This window comes from Triplophysa dalaica, chromosome 4 (genome assembly GCF_015846415.1).
Source record: "Triplophysa dalaica isolate WHDGS20190420 chromosome 4, ASM1584641v1, whole genome shotgun sequence".
Classification (NCBI taxonomy): domain Eukaryota; kingdom Metazoa; phylum Chordata; class Actinopteri; order Cypriniformes; family Nemacheilidae; genus Triplophysa; species Triplophysa dalaica.
In genome coordinates, this window is record NC_079545.1 from 5,321,492 (window position 1) to 5,343,723 (window position 22,232).

The window sequence follows — 22,232 nt, forward strand, 5'->3', positions numbered from 1 at the left end:
CTCCGTGGTTTTGTGTCCATTCAATGAAAGACAATGGGGCCCGGTCGTTTGTTTAGCAATATTCTGTCCATTGTTATCTGAGGCTTACAGATTTGTATTGACACGAGGTTGAATAAATGATGATTCATTTTTTGGCTGATCTATCCCTTTGCTTTTTTCATTTTTGCTCTGTACTATAATCCGATTGGTGACTATCAAAACATTTTGACCGAATCTAAAAGAAACGACAAAGACTTCCTCCAGAGACATTTCAACAATATATGTATTTAAATCAAACACATTTAAATATATTATAGATTAAGTACACATATATGTCAGAAAACATATTAGTGGTACATAGTACCAAAAGTCTTTTGCCTGTTTCTTGCCCACATCTCAATGAGGACCAAAGCAACAACTTGAACATGTTCGAAAAGCACACGGTTCAAAAGTAACGGTAATCATTGAGATCTGCTCCGACAGAGTTTTGACATATCATTCAAGAAGAAAAACATAAAGAGACAATCACCATAAAAATAACTAACATTAATATATGGTGGTAAACCAGAAATCCACATTTATACAGGAGATAAACATTACCCTAGCAGTTCAGTTTGCGTGGAGTATTTCTACAGTCTGCACTGATCTAGAATCAGATCGGTAGAGGGTTCTAGAATGAATTCAAGGGGGGAAATCGGGGGAACATTTACCAGGCCAAAGTTTCCAGTTTCAACTGTAACATCAGCACGGGATGGTCCTACAGTAAATCTGTAAATAAAACTGTACATAGTCACCTTGGGTAAATTCGCAGTTCTTTTTTTGCATTTTCTTTCTACTAAAAAGACCTAATAACTTCATAGCTGTTCTTTAAAACAAGGGAGTGAATGAAAAGATAAAAGAGAGATGCCAACTAAAAAATAAGATAATATGAACTTAACACAGGTTTTGGGTTCCTGTGCATTGCGTGTTGGTTGGCAGAAATTCCTCAGCTTGTTTCAATATTCTTCAAGCCTGGTTCGGAGTTCATTCTGTGGAGTTTGTGTACTGGTTTAGGTATGTGGTTCAGCTCGTTCGCTCTTCAAAAAATAAACAAAAGTCCTTCAGAGCGCTTCAAAATGATGGGGCGGTCATGACTGCATTTTGGCTATTAGTGTCCATATCCCAAACATTCACACTCATACACACACACACGCACACACACAAACATGCAGGAAATCACGGAATGCTTTTGTCTGTCCTCACTGATAAGCTAACGTGGTTAAAATCAGCATAGATCTTCAGGTCCTTTTCTGTCTGCAGCCACTAGGTTGAGGGGCTCAGCGGGGGTATACGAGTGGGATCCACACAGAAGGAGAGGGTCATAGCTGATGAAAACACAAGACGTTAGGTTCTTGACAGCTTCTGAAGATATTCAAGTAAAAATCTTGAGAAAAATTAAAGCTCAAGAAATTAACAGAACATTTCAAAAATGAGTTTAAAACACTAATACTGGGTTGCCAAACGCGAATTAAGCATTTGGTAATCAGGTGATGGGAATGACGCGAATTGTGCGGCGCGACTGCTTTGAGCGCGCATCAATTTCGTCTTCAACGAAGGTTGAAAATATTTGTCAGTTCGCATCACTCGCGCACTTTTTCCACCGCAATTCGGCAGATTACTATAAACGGTTTCATCTGACACATGCCTGGCCCGAAGTTAACTTCCTGTCATCCTGTTATTCACAATTTACTTCATATTTCATTTATATTTTATTCTATATAAAGTGTATTAAAATAAAACTACATAACTTAACTTATTGATTCTTTGTGGAGGTCTACCGGAATTTGCCTTTGGGCAACACAACATTTATTTATATATATATATATATTTTTTTTTTCAATTTTAGATGAATATAACATTAGAATTATTAAAGATGCTGTATCTTAATATCTTTTAAGATTCTTGTTCTTAAAAAATGTATAACCTAAGAAATATTGAAGATATGTTAATATCTGGTATCAACATTTATAGGAGAACTAAATAGAACCCATTTTTAATGGTCAAAAACCAAATGTGGATCACTTTGCATTCAGCTGACGTCTGGTTAAGCTGACACACAATGACACAAATATTACAACACATGCCATTGAACTTATAGACTTATATTATAGAACTAAAGAAAGACCAGTAAATGAGAAATACTTTTGTTGCCTTCACTTCAGGACTGCCATGTTGTCCCTGTAGCATGACATCATTGACGATCATCTTTGCAATCTTCCACGCCATTTCCTCTTGAGCCTAGCAGACAAATAACAGTGCTGCTCTTAACAATGTCCTCTACTGTATACATGTATATGTCTAAACAAAAAACTGGAGCTCAAATCAATTATGTTAATCCAAGTGTCCAATTAACAATTATAATGTTCACTAAAACATTTGAATAAATCGAAGATGCACCTCGTCCGAGTCGCCTTGCACCCATTTCTTCATTGCTTGTGAAAACATGGAACCTGATAGTAAAGAATCAAAGGGAGAGATTTATTGAGCTGGACAGAAACGTGAATCCTGCATCCCACTGCTCTCTTCACCACAATCACCCCACATCACCTGCTACTTATCGCCATGGCAACACACTCTCTGCTCTCAAACAGAAAGCTGTGGAGCACTTCAGCGTAAGTCACCACTAAAGAGACAATTCACACGACCCACAACATGTGAGAGTGTGTCTGTGAGAGAGAAAGTCTCCTCTACAGCCAAACCCAGAGAAATAATTTTTAATGGCATTGCAATAATAGTCTTATTTCAGAGTAATAAAAATTATGTGCATTATAGATTCATCTGTACATACAGGCTATATCAAAGTATATGACATTTATTTAGTTTCAATTTAGTCCTACCCTTGGACTTCTTCACATCTGGTTCTGGCTCTGCCTCTCTTATGAACTGACCCAGTTCATTCACCTTTCCAAAGGTCATTCTTCTGAAAGGAAGTGCAACCGATTTACATCCTCGTGAAACACCACCAGAACCAACGTCTGTGCTTGTGATAGTCCTACGGTGGATAGGATGGAAGTGTAACACAAACGCAGACTCACCCAGCGTATGGTCTCTGGTAGAGAGATTCTGGATCAAGACTGGCGATGTCCACCGTTATCGCCTCATCGAAGTTCTTCAGTATCTTGATCGCAGCTTTTTTAGTACCTTGCTGCAAATAGGAGTAAAAACAATAGTGTTTTAATGATTGAGCAACTAAGGAATCTAGTGATTGGAAGAAACAGGGACTCCCTGGAACGAGTATATATATATATATATTAAATTCTGTCATCATTTACTCACCCTCAAACCCCAAAACCTGTATAGATTTTGTTGTTCTGGTGAGCACAAAGATAGATATTTAGAACAATGTGTGCAACCCCGCAGTTCTGGGGCACTATTGACCACCATAGAAGAAAAACATACTATGTTAGTCAATGGTGCCCCAAAACTGTTTTGTTTTCCACATCCCTTAAAATATCTTATTTTGTGTTCAACACAGCATAGAAGTTTATAAAGGTTTGGAACAAGTAAATGATGGAGCAGATACCCTCATTTTTAAGTGAACCGTTACTAAAACGACAGGTTTTAATTTACATATAAGAAATTATATTTGTTACGTAAAATATTGAGCTAAAAATGCAAGACAACAAAACTTAAAGTTCACCCAAATATAAAAATTCTGTTATCATTTACTCTGATCTTCGAGTGAGGAGTAAATTTCTTTGTCCTGCTGAACACAAAAAAAGATATTTGAACGAATGCTTGTAACCAAACGGCTTACACCCCATTGAGTGCCATTGTAAGAAAATTGTATTTTTCTGTTGAAGAAGATATTTTGAATAATGTAAGAAAGAAAACCGTTCTGGGGCACTTTTGACTACCATTGTCATTGTTCCTACTATGGCAGTCAATGGGGTCCAAGAACTGTTTGGTTACAAGCATTCGTCCAAATATCTCTCTCTGTGTTCAACCAAACAAAGAGAATGGAAACACAGTTTGGAACAACTAGAGAGTATTTCATGACAGAATTTTCATTTTTGGGTGAACTATCCCTTTAAGATAGTTGATAGTGCATTCAGAATTTGTATGGGTAGAATTTGTATGGGACCCACTCTGGAACAAACTACTAAGAAATGTCAACAAAATGTCACATTACCATTAAAAAAGTTTTTATTCAGCAAATATGAAGAGCACATTACATTGGAGGATGAGTAATCACCTGGCCTTGCGAACCCTCCGTGACACTTGAGTTCCGGTCGCTTTCCGGGGTCCAGCCCAGGCTCGGAGTGTTGGCATTTCCTCCGACAAACTCATCCACCCGCACGGAGTTGATAAGGTCGCTTAAATACTTGTAGTAAAGGTTGCTGGACAGAAACCCTGGCATGTAAACCTGAGGTTGAGAAAAGCAAGTTATTAAAATGATTAAATACAAGACAAAATGACTAGATGAACAAACACACGGGTAAATAATTCAAAAAACAATTGTTGAAACTTGGAAGCAAAACTATCCCACCTTCTCCATAGTGGTCCAGGCCTGTCTTAAAGGAGTGTCGAAGCAGTCTGGGAGAGGTCCACCCTCTCGACAGATATTGGATTCAATCTCCATTCTTACAGAGTCACCGAAACCCAACGGATTTGTGGCTTGGAGTGAAAAATACCTACATATACCACATAATCTGTCACATTCTCCATTTTCTTGGAGATAAAGGACTCAATAATAATCAAATAATCTGTCAAAACTATGTTGAGGAAAACCATACTTGTCATAAAGGATCATGGCATCATTCTGGGCCTCCTGTCCATCATACTGGCCATTCTTGGCTGCCAACTGATCTTGGAAATTTTCCGCAGCCAGCCAGAACTGCAGCACATTCATTGCATCTTCCTTCTCCATGTACTACATTTACACACAAACACACACTCTTAAATAAAGTTTCAATCCAACTTTCTAATAGCTTGGCACTTTAAAAAGTAGGACCAAAATATCCAATGTTTATATTATCCAAACTTAATACACTATTTATAGTTTCAATCACTGGTAATAATGCTTTGCATTTCACAAAACATGTATTATTTTTTTCTAATAATTCTATATACCTTATTTCTATACAGTTCTTTTTCGGCTCTACTGTTTGTTGTACAATGTCTTTTCTGTAAAGCTGCTTTGAAATGATGCATATCAGTGAAAAGTGTTAGAAATACATTTCTGAAAGTGCCTAAAATAAATTAAAGGAGTAGTACACTTTCAAAATAAAGTTTCATGATAATTTAGTCACCCACATGTCATCAAAGATGTTTCAGTATTTTTTTGTATTTTGTGAAGTCATGAACGCGCATCGCAGAACAGAGCAAAGCGAGCATTTGTGTTTATAAAGCATGTACATTTTTATTTATTTTTAAAATGACCGGTCGTCTCACTATATAAGACCCTTATTCACCGTCTGGTATCAATTAAAGCCCTTGGAAGCTGCACTGAAACTTAAATTTTGACCTTCAACCATTTGTAGTTCATTGAAGTCCACTATATGGAGAAAAATCCTGGAATGTTTTCATGAAAAACCTTAATTTATTTTCGACAAAAGAAACAAATACATAAACGTCTTGGTTGACACGGGCGTGAGTAAATTATAATGAAAATGTATTTTGAAAGTGAAATAATCCTTTAAGCACTAGAATATTTTTTAATTGAACTCCATTAGATTAAGAACAATAACATGCCCTAGAACTGTTTTTCCCTGAATTCTTCAAAAAATCTACTGTGATGGTCAATGGATCTCAGTTGCTAACATTTTTCCAAATATCTTTCTTAGTGTTCAGCCAAAAAATAATTTTATCCAGGTGTGGAAATATATATTAAAAAATATATATTTTTGTGTGGACTATCTCTTCAAATGTAGGTAAATGAAAGACAAAAGCGTTGCTTTGACATTACTAAATGTGGCTTTCCAATGTTTTGTTAAGAAAAAAAAGAAAAGCACCTTATTGCAGATATGTGTCAACATTATCACAGTTAATTAACATTACATTAATAAACATAAATATAATATACTCACATACACTCACCTAAAGGATTATTAGGAACACTATACTAATACTGTGTTTCGCCTTCAGAACTGCCTTAATTCTATGTAGCATTGATTCAACAAGGTGCTGAAAGCATTCTTTAGAAATGTTGGCCCATATTGATAGGATAGCATCTTGCAGTTGATGGAGATTTGTGGGATGCACGAAGCTCGCGTTCCACCACATCCCAAAGATGCTCTATAGGGTTGAGATCTGGTGACTTTGGGGGCCATTTTAGTACAGTGAACTCATTGTCATGTTCAAGAAACCAATTTGCAATTATTCGAGCTTTGTGACATGGTGCATTATCCTGCTTGAAGTAGCCATCAGAGGATGGGTACATCGTGGTCATAAAGGGATGGACATGGTCAGAAACAATGCTCAGGTAGGCCGCGGTATTAAAATAATGCCCAATTGGCACTAAGGGGCCTAAAGTGTGTCAAGAAAACATCCCCCACACCATTACACCACCATCATAATTGCATTTATGAGAAATTGAACAGGTGTTCCTAATAATCCTTTAGGTGAGTGTATGTATACAGTATATAAACATAACTGTGTAATAAAGTGTGAACGTAGTCACCTCAGAGAAGTAGAAGAGGGCCGATTCACAGAACAGGATGTCCGCCAGGAACACAGAACCGCTGGTCAGAACCTCAATCTGATATTTACAGAAATAATGGCTGCGCAAGAACTCATTAAAGTGCCTGTGAAACAGATCATTAAACACTTGTGTGCAAAATGACACGCTGGTCTAAGGAACACTTCCACATACAAATATTTGAGGTGCTTTCTGAGCTATTATTTTACAAATACATTGCCCACAATTTACAGTATATTAGGGCTTAAAGGGATAGTTCACCCAACAATGAAAATTCTGTCATCATTTACTCACCCTCGTGTCATTTCACTTTCATTATTTTGCAGAACACAAAAGAAGATATTTAAGAAAACGTTGGTAAACAAATAACGGCGGTACCCATTCATTCTATTTTATGAACACAAAACCAAACAAGTCAATGAGTACAGCCGATGTTTAGATACAGACATTCTACAAAATATCTTTTGTGTTCTAGAGAAGAATGACAGTCATACAGTCATGAAATGACAAGAGGGTGAGTAAATGAAAACAGAATTTTCATTTTTGGGTGAAGTATCACTTTAAGTACCTTGACTATTCAATTCAATCTACAAATTATGCACACACATGTTAATGCATTGTCAAATTTAAATATGAAAAAAAAAACGATTTGCATTTAAAACGAAGCTACTCACTGTTGTTCTACGATAGTGAAGACGACTGACTGTGCGATGACAAAACAATTTGGGTCCACCTGTCCGTCCTCCCCACAGATTTTCGCTGACCGAAATAAAAAAGATTAGACCTATCTAGCATTAAGCAAACATTAGTTACTTATGTTTAATAGTTCACAAAAAAAACATTGAACTTGTTACATTTTAGTACTGAATAAAAGCATTTTTTACTTCCAGCCATTCAATAAGAGTTTGAGGATACAAAAATAAAGAACATGTTTTTTAATTACACAATGCTTATTACAACTAGCACTGTGTAAAACATGAGTATCACCTTGTCCAAACATTGTGAAGTGCGTAAAGAAGTCATAAAATACGGAAATCATGTGATTCTCTTACCCACAATGTCATTGCGTATCTGTTCTGTTATGGGAATTGGCCTAGCAGCATCTGGAGATATGTATTTAGTGAAAATGCTAACGGCATCTCTCTCTATACCTACAAACAGAAAAGTGGTACAAAAATTACACATTAGAACTGGAATTAATTATAACACACTCATACAATATCCAAGCATGTAAAGTACTAATGCAACACTTTGTGACACGAAGTGGCAATATATCAGTCATCATCTACTGTGACAAGCCTACAATTATAAACTATTATGTAACTGCTACACAAAAGACAGTGATATATTCAAAGATTAGACCCCTTGCAGCCATAAGACGCAAGGGTCTTTGTGTAGAATTTAATGCGTTTTAAAATTTAATGGGGGTCTATTGAATGAGGAATCTCATCAGTGCATGTTTAAACGTTGAAGTTTATATAAAATCCATCAAGTCGAAGTAGCTCTTATAAAATGCAATGAAGTGGACAAAGGCTGCTTCCCCTGTCAAACAAAGAAAGCTCAGAGCGCTGGAGCCACAAGCTGAGAGCATTTCACTCTCTTTCTGAGCTGATTTGATGCCTTTCGGCTCAACTGACTCTTTCCGTTCACTGCGTTTACAGCCCGGAGCTTCTCCGTATGAGCCACTAATGAATACTCAGCTATTGACTTTATATGTAATGCAGAGCCTTCTGTTCATTGTAGTCCACAGCCAGGATGTAAATGGGATCGTTTACCAAGTGCACTCAATAAAACCAATGTTGCGTAGATATTAGAAGTCATTGTCTGATACAAAAGGAATATGTTGCTCAGCAAGCGTAATGGTAAAAAGACACGAACCGTGAAAAACCCATTGTAGTCAAGTACAGAATGTTCTTACAGATGTTGAGGAATGCTGTGTTTATATCTCAAGTTAAAAGGATAAAAGATGCATAATCTGCTCTGTGCTGCTATACACATCACGCATATGGTGTTATGCCATTTATTTATATTCCAATTTTATCACTTTAGAAACAGAATCAGTTGTCAACATTGATGTTCAACCCTATAAAGCAGTAAATCTAGGACCACAGGTCTACACAGGTTCACATGTGCGCTTACACCTGGAACACATCTGTCCCATGGCTTAGGGGGTGTTCACATTTGAATCATATAATATCAGTTAAAGACACAGTCCAGAAACATCAGCAAGAACAAACCAATGACATTCCACTGATTAGTTTAGACCAGTACTCACCTTTCATAAGTTTGTCCAAGAGCTCACGCAGACCACCGGTAGTCTGGCCTTTAACTGGAGTGCCTGTCCTAGAGGCGGACTGTCTGGTGGGTGTTTCTGACCGTAACGTAGGCTGAAACTGGGGGGTACCAGGCCGGGCCACCCCCTCTGAGCTAATGGAGTTCCGGTGCCCTATCAGAGCCCCAGTAAGGTTAGTATCCTGGGGGCTGGGGGTTTGGGGTCTGGAGGAAGTCCGGGAGGGGAAAGGGTCCTCGCTTCCATCCTCGTCCAGAGCCGATGCTCTTCCGGGGTCGTAGGGGGAGTCCGGAGAGTCGGGTGATACCGGAGCGGTTGTAGGCTCAGCTAAGGTGCTTTGTTTGACTGTGTTGAGGCTGTGCGCTCTTATCCTGGACCAGCTGGTGGAACGAAAGCTCTCAGCCTCAAACCAGAAGCGGACCAGGTGGTCAGCCGAACGGGTCTCCATAAGCTGAATGAAGTAGGGCATGGCCACATTATCCCGCAAGATCTGGTCTAGGGTTTTGGACAGCCGAGAACGTGTCTCCTGAACTAGGTAGTTGACACTGGAGCGACCTGAAAAACAAAAAGAGCCTTGAAATACTCAAAAGCTTACGAATAATTCTATAATAATGTTACTATTTCTATATACATTTTATTATTTAATTTGGTAAAGTTTGTACCTTCACTGCCTCATTTCAATATGTAATCTAGCATGTACCCACATCACACCCTATTCTCTGCTTCTCTACAGCAGCACACATTAGTAAACAAAACAAAATCTTATAATAGAGCCGTCTCCTCTTGACAAGATCAAAAAGCCACACCTTCCTTTTTCAACACCACAGGACACCAGGACAGTTTGTTTAAGCCATTGAGCTGAACGCCATACAATAAGGCAGAAGAAAGAAACCAGTATGAAAACAACACATAGGAGGGTACGGGATCCATAAAAAGCTGTTATGCACAAAACAACTAAACTCTTTTGTGTCGTATAGATTTGACGTTAGAACCATTCTCCATATCAAAGTCACCTTGCCGCATTCTCTCAGGATTCATGTTGTAACACTGGTTTGTCAGCACATACGTTTCAATGATCCATTTCTTTAACTGTGGTTGCGATACAGGATATTAAACAAAGCAAAGACATTCTTTCAGTGGGCTGAGAAGATCATGATGTGGATGACATTACACCAACCATGAAAACCAAACCCGCTCAACTATTTGTTTGACTACTCTGGAGTCTAATAAAACGACAGGGTAATAAATCAATTGATATATAAATGCATAAAGCAATAAATAAATCATTCATGGTTTAAAACAACGACAGAGTTTTTAGGTCCATGGCATGGAATGATTTATAAAGAAAACACTCTGAAACTAAAAAAGAAATAAAATCATTTTCACATTAAGAAACTTTAATTGGCTTTATACTGACAAGGTTTTTGTCTTACATGAAATTATTTTAATGAAAAGTAGGCTCTTACAGTAAATCACATTACTGTAATGAGTTACTGTGACAATTTGTTCTTTTATCGACTATTATAAAGCTGTTAAATTTGTAATTCTAAAACACATCTCACATACTTCAAAATCTTTATAATGGACACTGGGCGGACTTCTTAAGAATGTTTGTTTTTTTAGTTGAAATGTGAAGTTTTAAAGCTCCTGGATGCTGACAGTTTCCCTAAATAAGGCATAAAGGATCACAGAAATTTCATATTTTAATTTAAATCGATTTAGTTGAATTATTCTACTATTGTAAAAATTTCATACGAGACTCAGTTCTGCCTCCAAATAAATAGAGCCGCAGACACAAAAAAAATGTTTTTCTGATTTTAAAACGTACTATTTATAGGTATGTGTTTATGTCAAATTATTATTTTTGTTTCATTCTGTGAACTACTAAAAAAATGTCTCCGAAATTTTAAATACAAATATTTTTCTATTTGCATTTATGTGCAGAAAAGATGCTCTGTGGGGTGGTTTTCCGGACAAGGATTATCTTAAACCAGGACTAGGCCATAGTTAAATTAGGAGAATTAAATTATTTTAAAAAACATACTTCACAAAAAAACATGACTGTGTGCATCTCGAGACAAAACAATCGCAGCGATATATTTTAAGATATGTCAGTCCAAGTTGTTTTCGTTCAAGGCATCTCTTACATTTAAGTTAGTCTTAGACTAGGCTAAAGCCCTGTCCGGTAAACCGCTCCTGTTGTTTTCAGATATCTAATATTGCATAGAAAACATATTAATTTTTAAGCAATTTAACAGTAATATTTGTACTTGTATTTAGGTAAAGTTCAAAATAAATTTTGAAGGGATAACCTGGATTTTTATCTGAGTTTTTATGTGTCCTGTGATGCTGTCAGTCTTTCACATTGCTGTTGTATGACTTTATGTCACTCCTGAGGTTTGATTTTGTTGAAATTCAACAGACACTGGACTGGAATGCCCACAACACATCTAGAATGCTTATTTGAAATAAAAATCTGCAGTGGACTCAAACAAACAAATTCCGGTAGACCTACGCAAAGAACCAATAACTATTTTGATTTACTACAATTCATATTCATTAAAATATGAATATCAATTAATATCAATGTAAATTGTAATATGTAAATTAAAGACCGAATGTTAACTTCGGACCAGGCATGTGACTGATTTACATTTTACATTTGATGACATGCATACCCGCTGTATGTAATGAGGTTCACACGGAGAAATTTTGAAACACAACAGGTGATTGGATGCATAATGTATATATACAAATGCACTAGTGGAGAGCACAAATGATCTGTGACTTCATATATACTTTCATGTCATGCATATTTGTGTTCACATTTGTAACAGACCCGTTTCCTGTTCTGAAACAACATGTTCTTATACAGATACTCATCGTCCTTGTGCATGACAGACACTAACCCAACATCTCATGTTGTAGTGTGCAGATGTGCTTGTATGATCTAAAATGTAGTTTGAGAGCTCTGGACACCATAATAATGGGTATTAAAATCGCAATATATATATAAAGTAAATTTTGCTCAAAGCACTGACATGCATAACTACACTCCTCTTTCTATACAGCTGACAATAAGATTACAATAGAAAACTGCTGAAGTGTACGAGTCTATCTTTGAAGGTTTCCACAAATTACACGTCTATAAAAAGGTTAAGAGATTACAGCACTGCACAAACAAATTCACCACACTGTAAAAAGTAACTCTCCCGTTCCCTCCCTCCCGTCACAAATCCCCCAGCTCATGTGATAAGGGCCACACCACACATACGTCATATTCAGATATCTAAGTTAGCATATTTGAGCTTGACGCTCCGCACAAAACACAAACTCACTTATTAAAGCGCTGACTCTATTAGCACAAAAGCCATATTAGGTCAAGGGTATCTGTACAGACCGTCACAAAAAACTAATGAAGGCAGAACATCATTAAAACATTGCAAGACATTTTATCCAGTGTACAATAGTACATGATTTGTTTACCTAGGTCTCCAAAGTGCGCTGCCTCCATGTGGCTGGGCTGTTTCTTGAGGATGGCGGTACGGCCACGTGCAAAGGAGTCCATGTTGGCTGAGATAGCATTGATAGCCACATGGCTGGGCCCCGCCGCTTCCAATATAGCATGATTATTACGGCCACTGAAAGATGGGGAGTGTGGTGACACTGGGGCTGGAGAGGAGAATACAGACATGAAACATTATTATGACAACAGAATGTGTGTTTATACGTTTATTTATATAATCGTTTAAGGGAAAAGTTCACCTTCAATATGAAAATTCTGTCATTATTTACATGCCCTCCTGTTGTTTTAAACCTGTATGACCTTCTTTCTTCTGCAAGAACACAAAAGAAGACATTTTGAAAATATTGGTAACAGAAAACCGTTGGTCACCATTGACCGGTTTTTGGTTGCCAACATTTTTCAAAATATCTTATTTTGTGTTTTGCAGAAGAAAGAAAATCACACAAGTTTAAAATGACAACAGGCTGAGTAAATGACGACAGGCTTTTCTATATTTTAAAAGAAAATGCAAATAAATCCTAACATTTATAAGAAACATCCATTGCCATTATCTCATGTCGAGCAAAAAGAAACTACAAACTGGAGGCACATTGACCTTTTCTTTTACATTCTGACTGGTTCATTTCCTTCAAAATCAAACGCCATTTATGAGTACCCAAAAAAGGTCTTGCATCCCAAATGTGACAAACATAGTTTAGAAAAAACAAGACCACCGAAAAAGTGTTTATGGGTCGGACTCGGAAGTCATTGCATTTACTGTAAATAAACAGCAAGACACAAGCAGGACAGCACACTCACCTTTGCTGGCTTTGGGGTCTGCTGGTCGCTCGGGTTCCTTTCCTTTAGCTATAAATGAAAAAACAGAAAATATAATTTACAAACAATAAAATTGACTACTAACACTTTTATCATCATCTCACTGCAGCAGATTATTCAGAACCACCGACACTTCAGAATGCATTGTTTACTTTCTGAGTATCTTTGCCATTCTTTTAAATTCATCAATGAAAATGCAAAGCATCCGAGTATGTAGAACGAGTAAATAATTTGCTTATTTCTAAACCTTCCCTAGAGTTGTGTTGTTAGTTGATTTGCATGCATGGGGCGAGGCCTTGCTACTGTTTGTCTGCAAAAACATCAATTACACACAGACTAGACTCATGGGGCACAAACTATTAGAAATCACAGTGTTATTTATTGTATTCAAGTGTTGATAACCTTGAAAAATGTCCACACATTAAGCATATATAACATTGTTCCCACATTTTCAAAGGCACATGTAATATATATTAACACACTTGAGGGAGGGAAAAAACGGATTATGAGACAACACCCATGTCACTGAGAACAAAAAGATGGTTCCTTTAAAATGGGACATGGACTATGAGGGCATCCTTCCTTCCCCAAGGGGAAAGCCACACTAGATTACTAGAGACTCTGAGGTCACAGGGTACATGTTTAGAGGCTTTATTGTGCAAAGGATTGTGGGAAAGATGGGTCATGTTATGTTTAGGCAACACCTACAGGCCTATTTTTATATGTTTGTCTCAATAAAGACATCATTGATAAACGGACTGACAGTATTAATGCAATAAGTTTACAACTAAACTTCACCATACTATTGATGGACAACATGTGTATTTTATCACATGAAGCTGCAATGAAAAACTCCTCCTATATGCTACTGAAATCACAATTTGGAGCTTATCCAAAAAAATAATATTTTTACTTATTTCTTATGTAGATCAGAGAAAATTCTAGTTATATTTTTTTGAAACTGGTCTCAAATTGAGATGCAACATTGGACTTTCTGTCAGATGTGTCACTTTAATATTTATTTAAACAGAATTCATGTGTATTTCAATAATAAGTTTCATTGTAAAACCTGGGAATAGGGTTTCATTTAAATCTATGCTCCGTTACAAAATAAAACAAAATGTGGATTTGACACGGTGATATCCGATCTCTCTTTCACACATGCATTTGCTGCGACAGCGATTCACAAGAAGAATTGTATGACTATTATTGAAAATAAAATACGTTTGAATCACACATTCGCGTGGATTAGAGTTCAGCACCGGTCCAAAAAGCCCACAGTGTCCAGCGATCATCCCATTATCGAGCAGGGCACTTCCTTACCTTTCCGCCTGAAGAACGACATGATAAATGTGAAGCTGTGAACTGTTCAGCTCAGAGACAACATCCCGAGATCTCCCGTCTCCTTTCATTCATAACCAATTGATATTCGCAGCTTTCGCTTCGACCATCAACATCTGAATTCACTGGAAAACGCGAAAATTATCCAGTTCCATCTCAACTGGCCCGCACGCCATATTGTCAATAAACGCCTCACTTCCGGAGTGTCTGCGGCACCGCGTCGGCTTCTAGTGGAATTATGGGAAAAGACCTGACAAATGAAAAGACTTTATTCTACTACACATGAAAAAGATCAGCGGATAAATTTGGAACCATATAATAATATAATAGAAAAACATGATGTAAAACATGTATATATTAGAGAATGTAATGCTTGGATGGATACGTAGTTGACATTTTGACAGCAGTGTCCTGGTTAGTATTCCTATAACGTTACTTGATCTACAACTAGTGGTCGTTCAATTGTTGTATATTAGTCCGTGTTGTTTTTAGGACCCTCATATTAGTCTATCTTATTCCCCTTTAAAAATGCATGATATAAAAAATGCTATATTTGTGAGATGTACAAACAAAGCAAACGTTTCAGACTCCTAAAATGTATTAACATTTATTATAATTTACTTGCATTTAAAAATCTTACATTTTAATTATTTATTTACTATTTCATTATGTCTCTGTATTTTATATTTTAAACATTTTGATTATTTTTTTGGGGTGTAATTAAAAATTGTAATTTATTTTATAACCTAAAAGTCTGTAGACAATGTCTGTGAGGGCATTGTTATTGCTCAAACTGTATTTATACATTATATAATAGTATTTATGTGGCTTGACTTCAGTGTCTGTTTCCCTAGAAAATATGTATGATTTGCTGTTCTTGATGTATGTTTTTCTTAACTTATTTTAAACCATTATTTAAAGGAAAAGTTTACTTAAAAATGAAAATTCTGTCATTATTTACTCACCCTCATACTGTTCCAAACCTTTATACATTTCTTTGTTATGTATAACACAAAAAGGTTTTTACAAACAACTTGAGGGTTAATACCAGAATTTTCATTTTTGGGTGAACTATCCCCTTAATTACCACATGTGAATATATTATCCAACAATTTTAAGTCGATTAATGCTTGCAGAATATTGTCAATGCAATCTTTAAATAAACTTTATTCTTTGGGATTCCTTTGCAGATGCATCATTTTTTCCATTTTTACTTACTAGTCATTTGTTCCTTTTTTTTTTTTTTACTTTAAAAGTGGCAAGTAGAGGTGCATGTTACTCAGGAAATGTATAATGAATATTAATTAATGCAAACAATTATCCACAATGTGTGTCATTTAGACATTTTTCTCATGTTACGTTTTTATCCATTTTATCTTTCTATCCTTCATAAAGATCAAACTTGTCAGGACAATATAAGAACATTTTGCTGGCTGGTTAGTGACTTTAAAGTAACAGTGAACAAATGAGGTGAATAGATTAGGTGTCTGCTGACATGTTGAATGTCTGTATGACTGTAGCAGTTAAAAAAAGCCCATAGAACTGGCTGGCAGGATATGACCCCCGCAGAGGAGCTGGCACTCCATTTAAATTAAGGGAGGCCAGTGATGGTGGGGATCCAGGGAGGGCCAGTAACAGACTCTGTCCCAGCCATAGAAACTGTCCGCTTCATACAAGGTACATATTGCAGTATTACTGCACATGGAACACAATCAAATACATATGTGACCCTGGACAACAAAACCAGTCTTATGGGTCAATTTTTTGAAATTGAGATTTTTACATCATCAGAAAGCTGAATAAATAAGATGTCGATTGATGTAAGAGTTGTTAGCATAGGACATATCTGACTGAGGTACAACCATTTAAAACTCAGAAGGGTGCGAATAAATCTAAATATTGAGAAAATTACCTTCAAAGTGTTTAATCAGGGACACTGTGGCAGGCCATCCACTAACAAAAATAAAGTTTTTATATATATAAGGTAGGAAATTTGCAAAATATCTTCCTTGAACATGATCTTACCTTAATATCTAAATGATTTCTGGCATAAAAGAAAAATTGATAATTTTGACCCACACAATGTATTTTTGTCTTTTACTACAAATGTTCCCGTGCTACTTAAGACTGGTTTTGTGATCCAGGGTCACTTATATTATACTGTCTGACTTTGGATTTCCTTGCAGTGTCTGGGAACAGGCTTACACATTTGTAGCCACCAGAAGATGTTCCAGTTAGTACATTGTATTGAAATCACAGGCTTGGTATGTCCTGTGAAATCTTAATTCAAGTTATCTCAATACATGCGTGTATATGGCAGGGAGAATGCGCAGATGCAGATGCAGAATGCACTTCTGCATATGAGGAGACTGTGTCACTGGACTCCAGAAGGCTTCGCTATGTCAAATTTATGGAAATATCCTGCTTATTTAGTCCATAAAGGATATGAAGTCAGTGATGTGGTGCGAATAGCAAACATGTGTAACAGGACCCAGATGCTGCACAGTCTCCTAAGCAGCCTGGTAACATTGTGACTATTGGCCAAAGTAAATCTACATTATGCACAAATCCTGCTGTACTAATTATCATTTCTTTTACAGACTTCACAAACTGTCAGAACACTGTATGCAAAGCACCTGGAGAGAAAGATGTGACTGATCAAATGAGAAACTAATGGTTGCACATTGAAATTGAGGTTACCTGCAATCTTGTAAATCTCCTCCTTCATGTAGAGGGGTCTTCTGTGGCGAGGGAAGGGGATAAATATGTTGCTGAATGACTTCAGCGCCAGACAAACGCGTCTTATTGTGCGGCAAATGGTTCCTTTATTGAGGTTCTCTGCATCCCTAACAGAATAAAGGAACCTCCCACTTAAAACCCTCTCAATGTAACACAGACCATCTGTGGTAGATTGAGAGCATGGCTTCCGTCTGGTGCTGTATTTTATCTTAGTCTATCACCTGAGAATCTGTATCTCACAATGAGATAGTCATCTCCAAAGGCCAATGGGTCTGACCTGTCCTGAATGCAAACACATGAATTCCTCACAGGATTGACAGTGGAAATACAGGTGAATCACTAGGAGTAATCTTAGCCTGGCTGTTAGCCTGGTCTGGAGCAGAGAATAAATCACCATAGTAATTTGGCCGGGTTTAGTTTGAGCTGCTTCCATGCAACCTACTTGAAGCTAATTTAAGCCAGGAAAACCATCATATCCCGGCTTAATCCATTATCTTGGTTTTGTGCAATACCCCTCTGTTGAATACTATTAGCTTTATTTTCATAACCAATAATGTAGGACACTTTTTTATTGAATAAATAAATAAAGAATGAATAAATAAATGACTGCTAATAACACATTTCTGCAATCACTTGCTAAAACCCTTGTGTGATCCACACTGCTGTCACATTGTAAAACCCATCAAACTAAAATTACAAAATGTACTGTTATAATTACTGTGATTAAAAGTAGTATAAGGAAATAACAGACCAAATATTTTACTTTTTATCAACTTTAATTAACTTTTGCACAAAACAAACTTGAGAACAATACCAAAATAAAATTTTAACTTGTGCATTATATTAGAAATACACAAACCATGCATACATGCAAACCAAAAAGGATATCTTCTGTTCAAATCTAATTTTACAGTTTCCCTTATTTTTTCCAACCATTAAAGCTCTTATCTAGTACAGTTTAACATAGCGTTTCATGATCTGAAAGTCTCCTCCCAAGAAGAGCAGATAGCATCAAGCAACATCCGTGCTGAAACACTTTGGATGTCACCATCATTGTTACTCTGCCTAAGAGACAAACAAACAGAGACGAAAAACTGCAGGTGGAATAGAGACAGGAGATAGAAGAGAAACAAAAAATTAAAAGACAACAAAGAGAGAGAAAATTATCGAAATAGGTTAACATGTGGGATGTGCCAATGTTATAAATTTTCAATATTATAATATGATGGCAGTTTCTCACCTCTATGACCAGCTTATTTTCCCGTGGCCTTCTCAATGGCACTCACGATTGCTTTCATCTTTGCAGCGGAGTCAGCAAATCCATCTCCATTCTGTCGAAGAAAGGATGAGGCAAATTAAATATGACAAGCGGCATTGGTTCTTAAACATGAACTGTAGCAAACTAGAAAATCTATTTAAAATATATACTTTTATGTATGTAAAACAAAATATAAATTTTTAGTTTAGACACATTAGACCAGTCCATTTTGGATAAAAAAAGTGAACTTGTAAATGTACAATGAAACAGTATATTGAACTATACTTAAAGAGAAACTACCAGAAGACATGGGTTTTGTATTCAACATTAAAATTGATGCTGAACAACACAACATATAAAAGAAAACATTATCGAAAAGCAGATAAAATAAACTCAAACCTTTTTTGAGTGCACCAACTTTCCATTCACTTCCACCTCAAACCACCCTGTGGTAGAGGGTGTGCCCTCACCGGTCTAAGAATGGAAAATAATAATAAAATAACAATGGGAAGTAAAATTAGGAAACCATCCAGATCAAAAAATTATATATAAATATATAAAATAACAAAAACAAAATGGTAAAACTACAATCATTTACAAATACATACAATCTCAAGTTCGCCTGGGAATTCATCCTCAAGCAACGTCTTGAGCTTGGTGTACTATTTACAAAAGGAACATAGAAAGAGCTCATAAGGGCATGGAAAGACAATATTTTTAGGCAAATTAATAAACATTATTAACCCAAAATTACGAAACTTACCTTGGGCCTGTACCCTCATCCACCACTAGGAGATGACAAAGCAAAACATTTTAGACGTAAGCGTTTCTCCCTTCGTTGTTTGAATAGTAAATTCAGTTGATGTAAATTTGCTCTTGAATTGCAGGTCATTAAAAAAAACACATTTGTGTAAAGTCAATTAATGCACAAATGATTTAGGCAATGTATGATTTGCCTTTATGCTTGTTTTGATAGTTCATGACAGACAAGTTCTCACATTACCGGTTTATGTCAATTGACAACATTCTGGCAGATATCCAAGCAATTAATTAGACAATGCTGCTGTAGGAGACACACCCAGCATCAACGACTAACGACGTGCAGAATAATACACGTAGTAACTTTTAAATACAATGTGTTTTAATGAGCTCTGGACTGACTTTTATCTGACCGAATTTAGCATGATATATTATCGATTACAAAACATTTGGCCTAAAGTATGAGCCCTAAATTTTCCATTCAAATGTCTGAATCTAGCGATATATATATATAGGAGCATAAATAGTACAACGACCTACCAGTAAATGATATGAACTTTGACAGCCATCCTTGACAGTTGTTGCAGGTCGTTTATCAGGATTAAACAATAGTTGCGCAAACCCCTTCGAGATCAGTCACTGTAATGAAAGAAATGCTTTCCGTTCTGCTAAATATTCGTCTGTGGTTGTTACGAAAGATTGGAGGCGGAGCAATGGCGCCATCCCTACCCCTTGACATCTTGTCGGTATGTCGCTACCCGATCCGTCCCGGAAACACGATTTGTTCCACGCATGCGCGGAGGTGTGTCTACTTCCGGCAGTTTTAACTCGTTCCATACCGGATTTTTTAAAATAAACTCTTTATTGAAAATTGCACTTAACACCAAAAGGTAAATTACAAATTGTAATGGTTTGAAGAAATGTACTGAACGAGGGATAGGCTACACTACCCTTTTAAGAGTGGAAAATTTTATTTTTTAATTAATTTTGATACTTTTTATTTTATTTTTTAATACCAATGAAAATACAATATAAAAAATATATATGCGTTAAGAGTGAGAAATTTTGTTTTTTATAAAAAAATATTTTTATATATTGTAAAACGAATGTAAAATAGTTTTCATCAGTGATTCTCTTTTTTTGGCAAAATATGTCACAGTTGAAAAACATAGTTTGACAGAACTGGCCAATGCCAATCTCATCAATCAGCAATTTAGGTATTGTAAGTGTGACTAAGGGAGGCAGGGATCGAGGGAGGTAGTGAGCAAATTAATGTATGACATAAATAAATGAAAAAAATTCTGTGTGTTTCTTAAATACAGACATTTGTTTAAGTACGCTAAAATATGTACAGCATAACTTAAAAATAAAGCACACACTTTACTAAATGGTGTCTAACAGATGTAAACTATCAAGTTAGATTTTTTTTATTATTCAATTGGGGTAACAATTTGTGCCATGGCATATTTTGCAAAAAATAGAGAATCACTAATAAAAACTATTGTATGTTCGTTTCTATATATATAAACATATTTTATAAATAAAAAATATTTCTCACTCATGATACATATAATTTTTTTGTATTGTATTTTCAGAGGTATTAAAATAGTATCAAAATTAATTAAAAAAAAAGTAGTGGTGGGCCGTATTGGCTCTTTGCATTAACATATAAATCACTCGCGCTTGACGCCGCATTCGCGTTTGGTCTGAACACAACATAACGTTACTGTGAAATTACCGCATCAAACGTGACGTGCTAACATGGATGCAGCTATGAAGCCGCCGGGTTTGCTTCAGGGAATATTAATTTTTAAGAAGCTTCCCAATGGAAACATCGACAAGACTAAGGTTGTTTGCACCTTGTGCAATGCGGAATTGGTTTAAAAAAAAACACTTTCTCTCAACAGGTAGTGGTCTAGCTTTAGTTGAAACCAGTAACTTTGTATTGAGATCTAATGTATTATGGCTCCTGTATGACATATCGCTTGTTGCTCCCTAACTCTTTGTAAGTCGCTTTGGATAAAAGCGTCTGCTAAATGACTAAATGTAAATGTACTGTAGGAGCTCTTCCAGTCTCAAGTACCACCTAAACGCAAATCATCCCTTAGCTAATGCGAAAGTAAACACAAGTAGCCTAAATCTTATTGAACATAACTTATTTGAATCACCAATTATCATAGTAGAACAGCATTCACAATCAGTTTGAGATGCATTTTGGAAACAGGAGATGAGCCCCTGGTCTAATGCGCCACCTGGCTTGAGAAACCCGTTCTCAAAGACTTACTTTTAGTCATTATTTGGGTAGCACACATATTCTGAATGACTTCGGCCGAATTCAAATGAGCCATTTTAATCTAGATTAATCTAGATTAATTCCAAAATTAATCTAGATTAAAAAAATTAATCTATGCCCACCACTAAAAAAAAGACAATCTGCCACTCTTAAAAGGGTATTGAAGCCTATCCGTCGTTCAAGTACATTTCTCCAAACCACTAAAAATTGTTATTTGTTTAATGTCTTTTGATGTTAAGTGCAATTTTCAATAAAGATTTCGTAAAAAAAAATATTTCCGGTATGAAACGAGTTTTTTTAAACTGCGAAATTGTTTCGGCCGGAAGTAGACGCACTTCCGCGCATGCGCGGAACAAATCGTGTTTCCGCGACGGATCGGGTACCGACACATCTACTTCCGGTTACATAGTTTTCCAGAGGAAATTTTAGTAAGCCTATGTGAAGAAACGGAGATACTTAACAATAACACCATTTTAAGAAGCTTTGAGAAAATTATGACATTTTGCCAATGATATTTTACCCATTAATATAAAAACACGCCATTTATATTTT

The 22,232-nt window shown here is 36.3% G+C and overlaps 2 protein-coding genes across 3 annotated transcripts; both read right to left on the bottom strand.

Annotated features, from left to right (window-relative positions):
* Positions 1 to 244: 244 nt before the first annotated feature.
* akap10 (A kinase (PRKA) anchor protein 10) lies at positions 245 to 14,834 on the bottom strand. Of its 2 annotated transcripts, none has more exons than XM_056747197.1 (15): positions 14,614 to 14,834; positions 13,273 to 13,320; positions 12,435 to 12,620; positions 8,934 to 9,503; positions 7,711 to 7,809; positions 7,333 to 7,417; positions 6,641 to 6,764; positions 4,755 to 4,891; positions 4,508 to 4,652; positions 4,214 to 4,384; positions 3,054 to 3,163; positions 2,856 to 2,935; positions 2,416 to 2,468; positions 2,161 to 2,256; positions 245 to 1,343 (listed from the first exon to the last, which is right to left on the bottom strand). In XM_056747197.1, the coding sequence occupies exons 1-15, from the start codon at positions 14,633 to 14,635 to the stop codon at positions 1,338 to 1,340; spliced, it is 1,932 nt and encodes a 643-aa protein (XP_056603175.1). In that variant the 5' UTR covers positions 14,636 to 14,834; the 3' UTR covers positions 245 to 1,337. The 2 variants fall into 2 exon arrangements, with proteins under 2 accessions (XP_056603175.1, XP_056603174.1); XM_056747196.1 differs by having other exon boundaries at positions 2,856 to 2,938.
* Positions 14,835 to 18,127: 3,293 nt separating this feature from the next.
* selenow1 (selenoprotein W, 1) lies at positions 18,128 to 20,143 on the bottom strand. The gene is made up of 6 exons (XM_056746503.1): positions 19,928 to 20,143; positions 19,392 to 19,416; positions 19,237 to 19,290; positions 19,028 to 19,102; positions 18,611 to 18,701; positions 18,128 to 18,464 (listed from the first exon to the last, which is right to left on the bottom strand). The coding sequence occupies exons 1-5, from the start codon at positions 19,954 to 19,956 to the stop codon at positions 18,624 to 18,626; spliced, it is 261 nt and encodes an 86-aa protein (XP_056602481.1). The 5' UTR covers positions 19,957 to 20,143; the 3' UTR covers positions 18,128 to 18,464; positions 18,611 to 18,623.
* Positions 20,144 to 22,232: the final 2,089 nt, after the last annotated feature.

Coding starts and splice junctions, on each gene's coding strand:
- akap10 (XM_056747196.1), bottom strand. CDS start 14,635: ATGTCGTTCTTCAGGCGGAAAG. Junction 12,621..13,272: donor AGACCCCAAAGCCAGCAAAG/GTGAGTGTGCTG, acceptor TCTCCTCTCCAG/CCCCAGTGTCACCACACTCC. Junction 4,892..6,640: donor CCCTCTTCTACTTCTCTGAG/GTGACTACGTTC, acceptor GTGTAAATGTAG/TACATGGAGAAGGAAGATGC.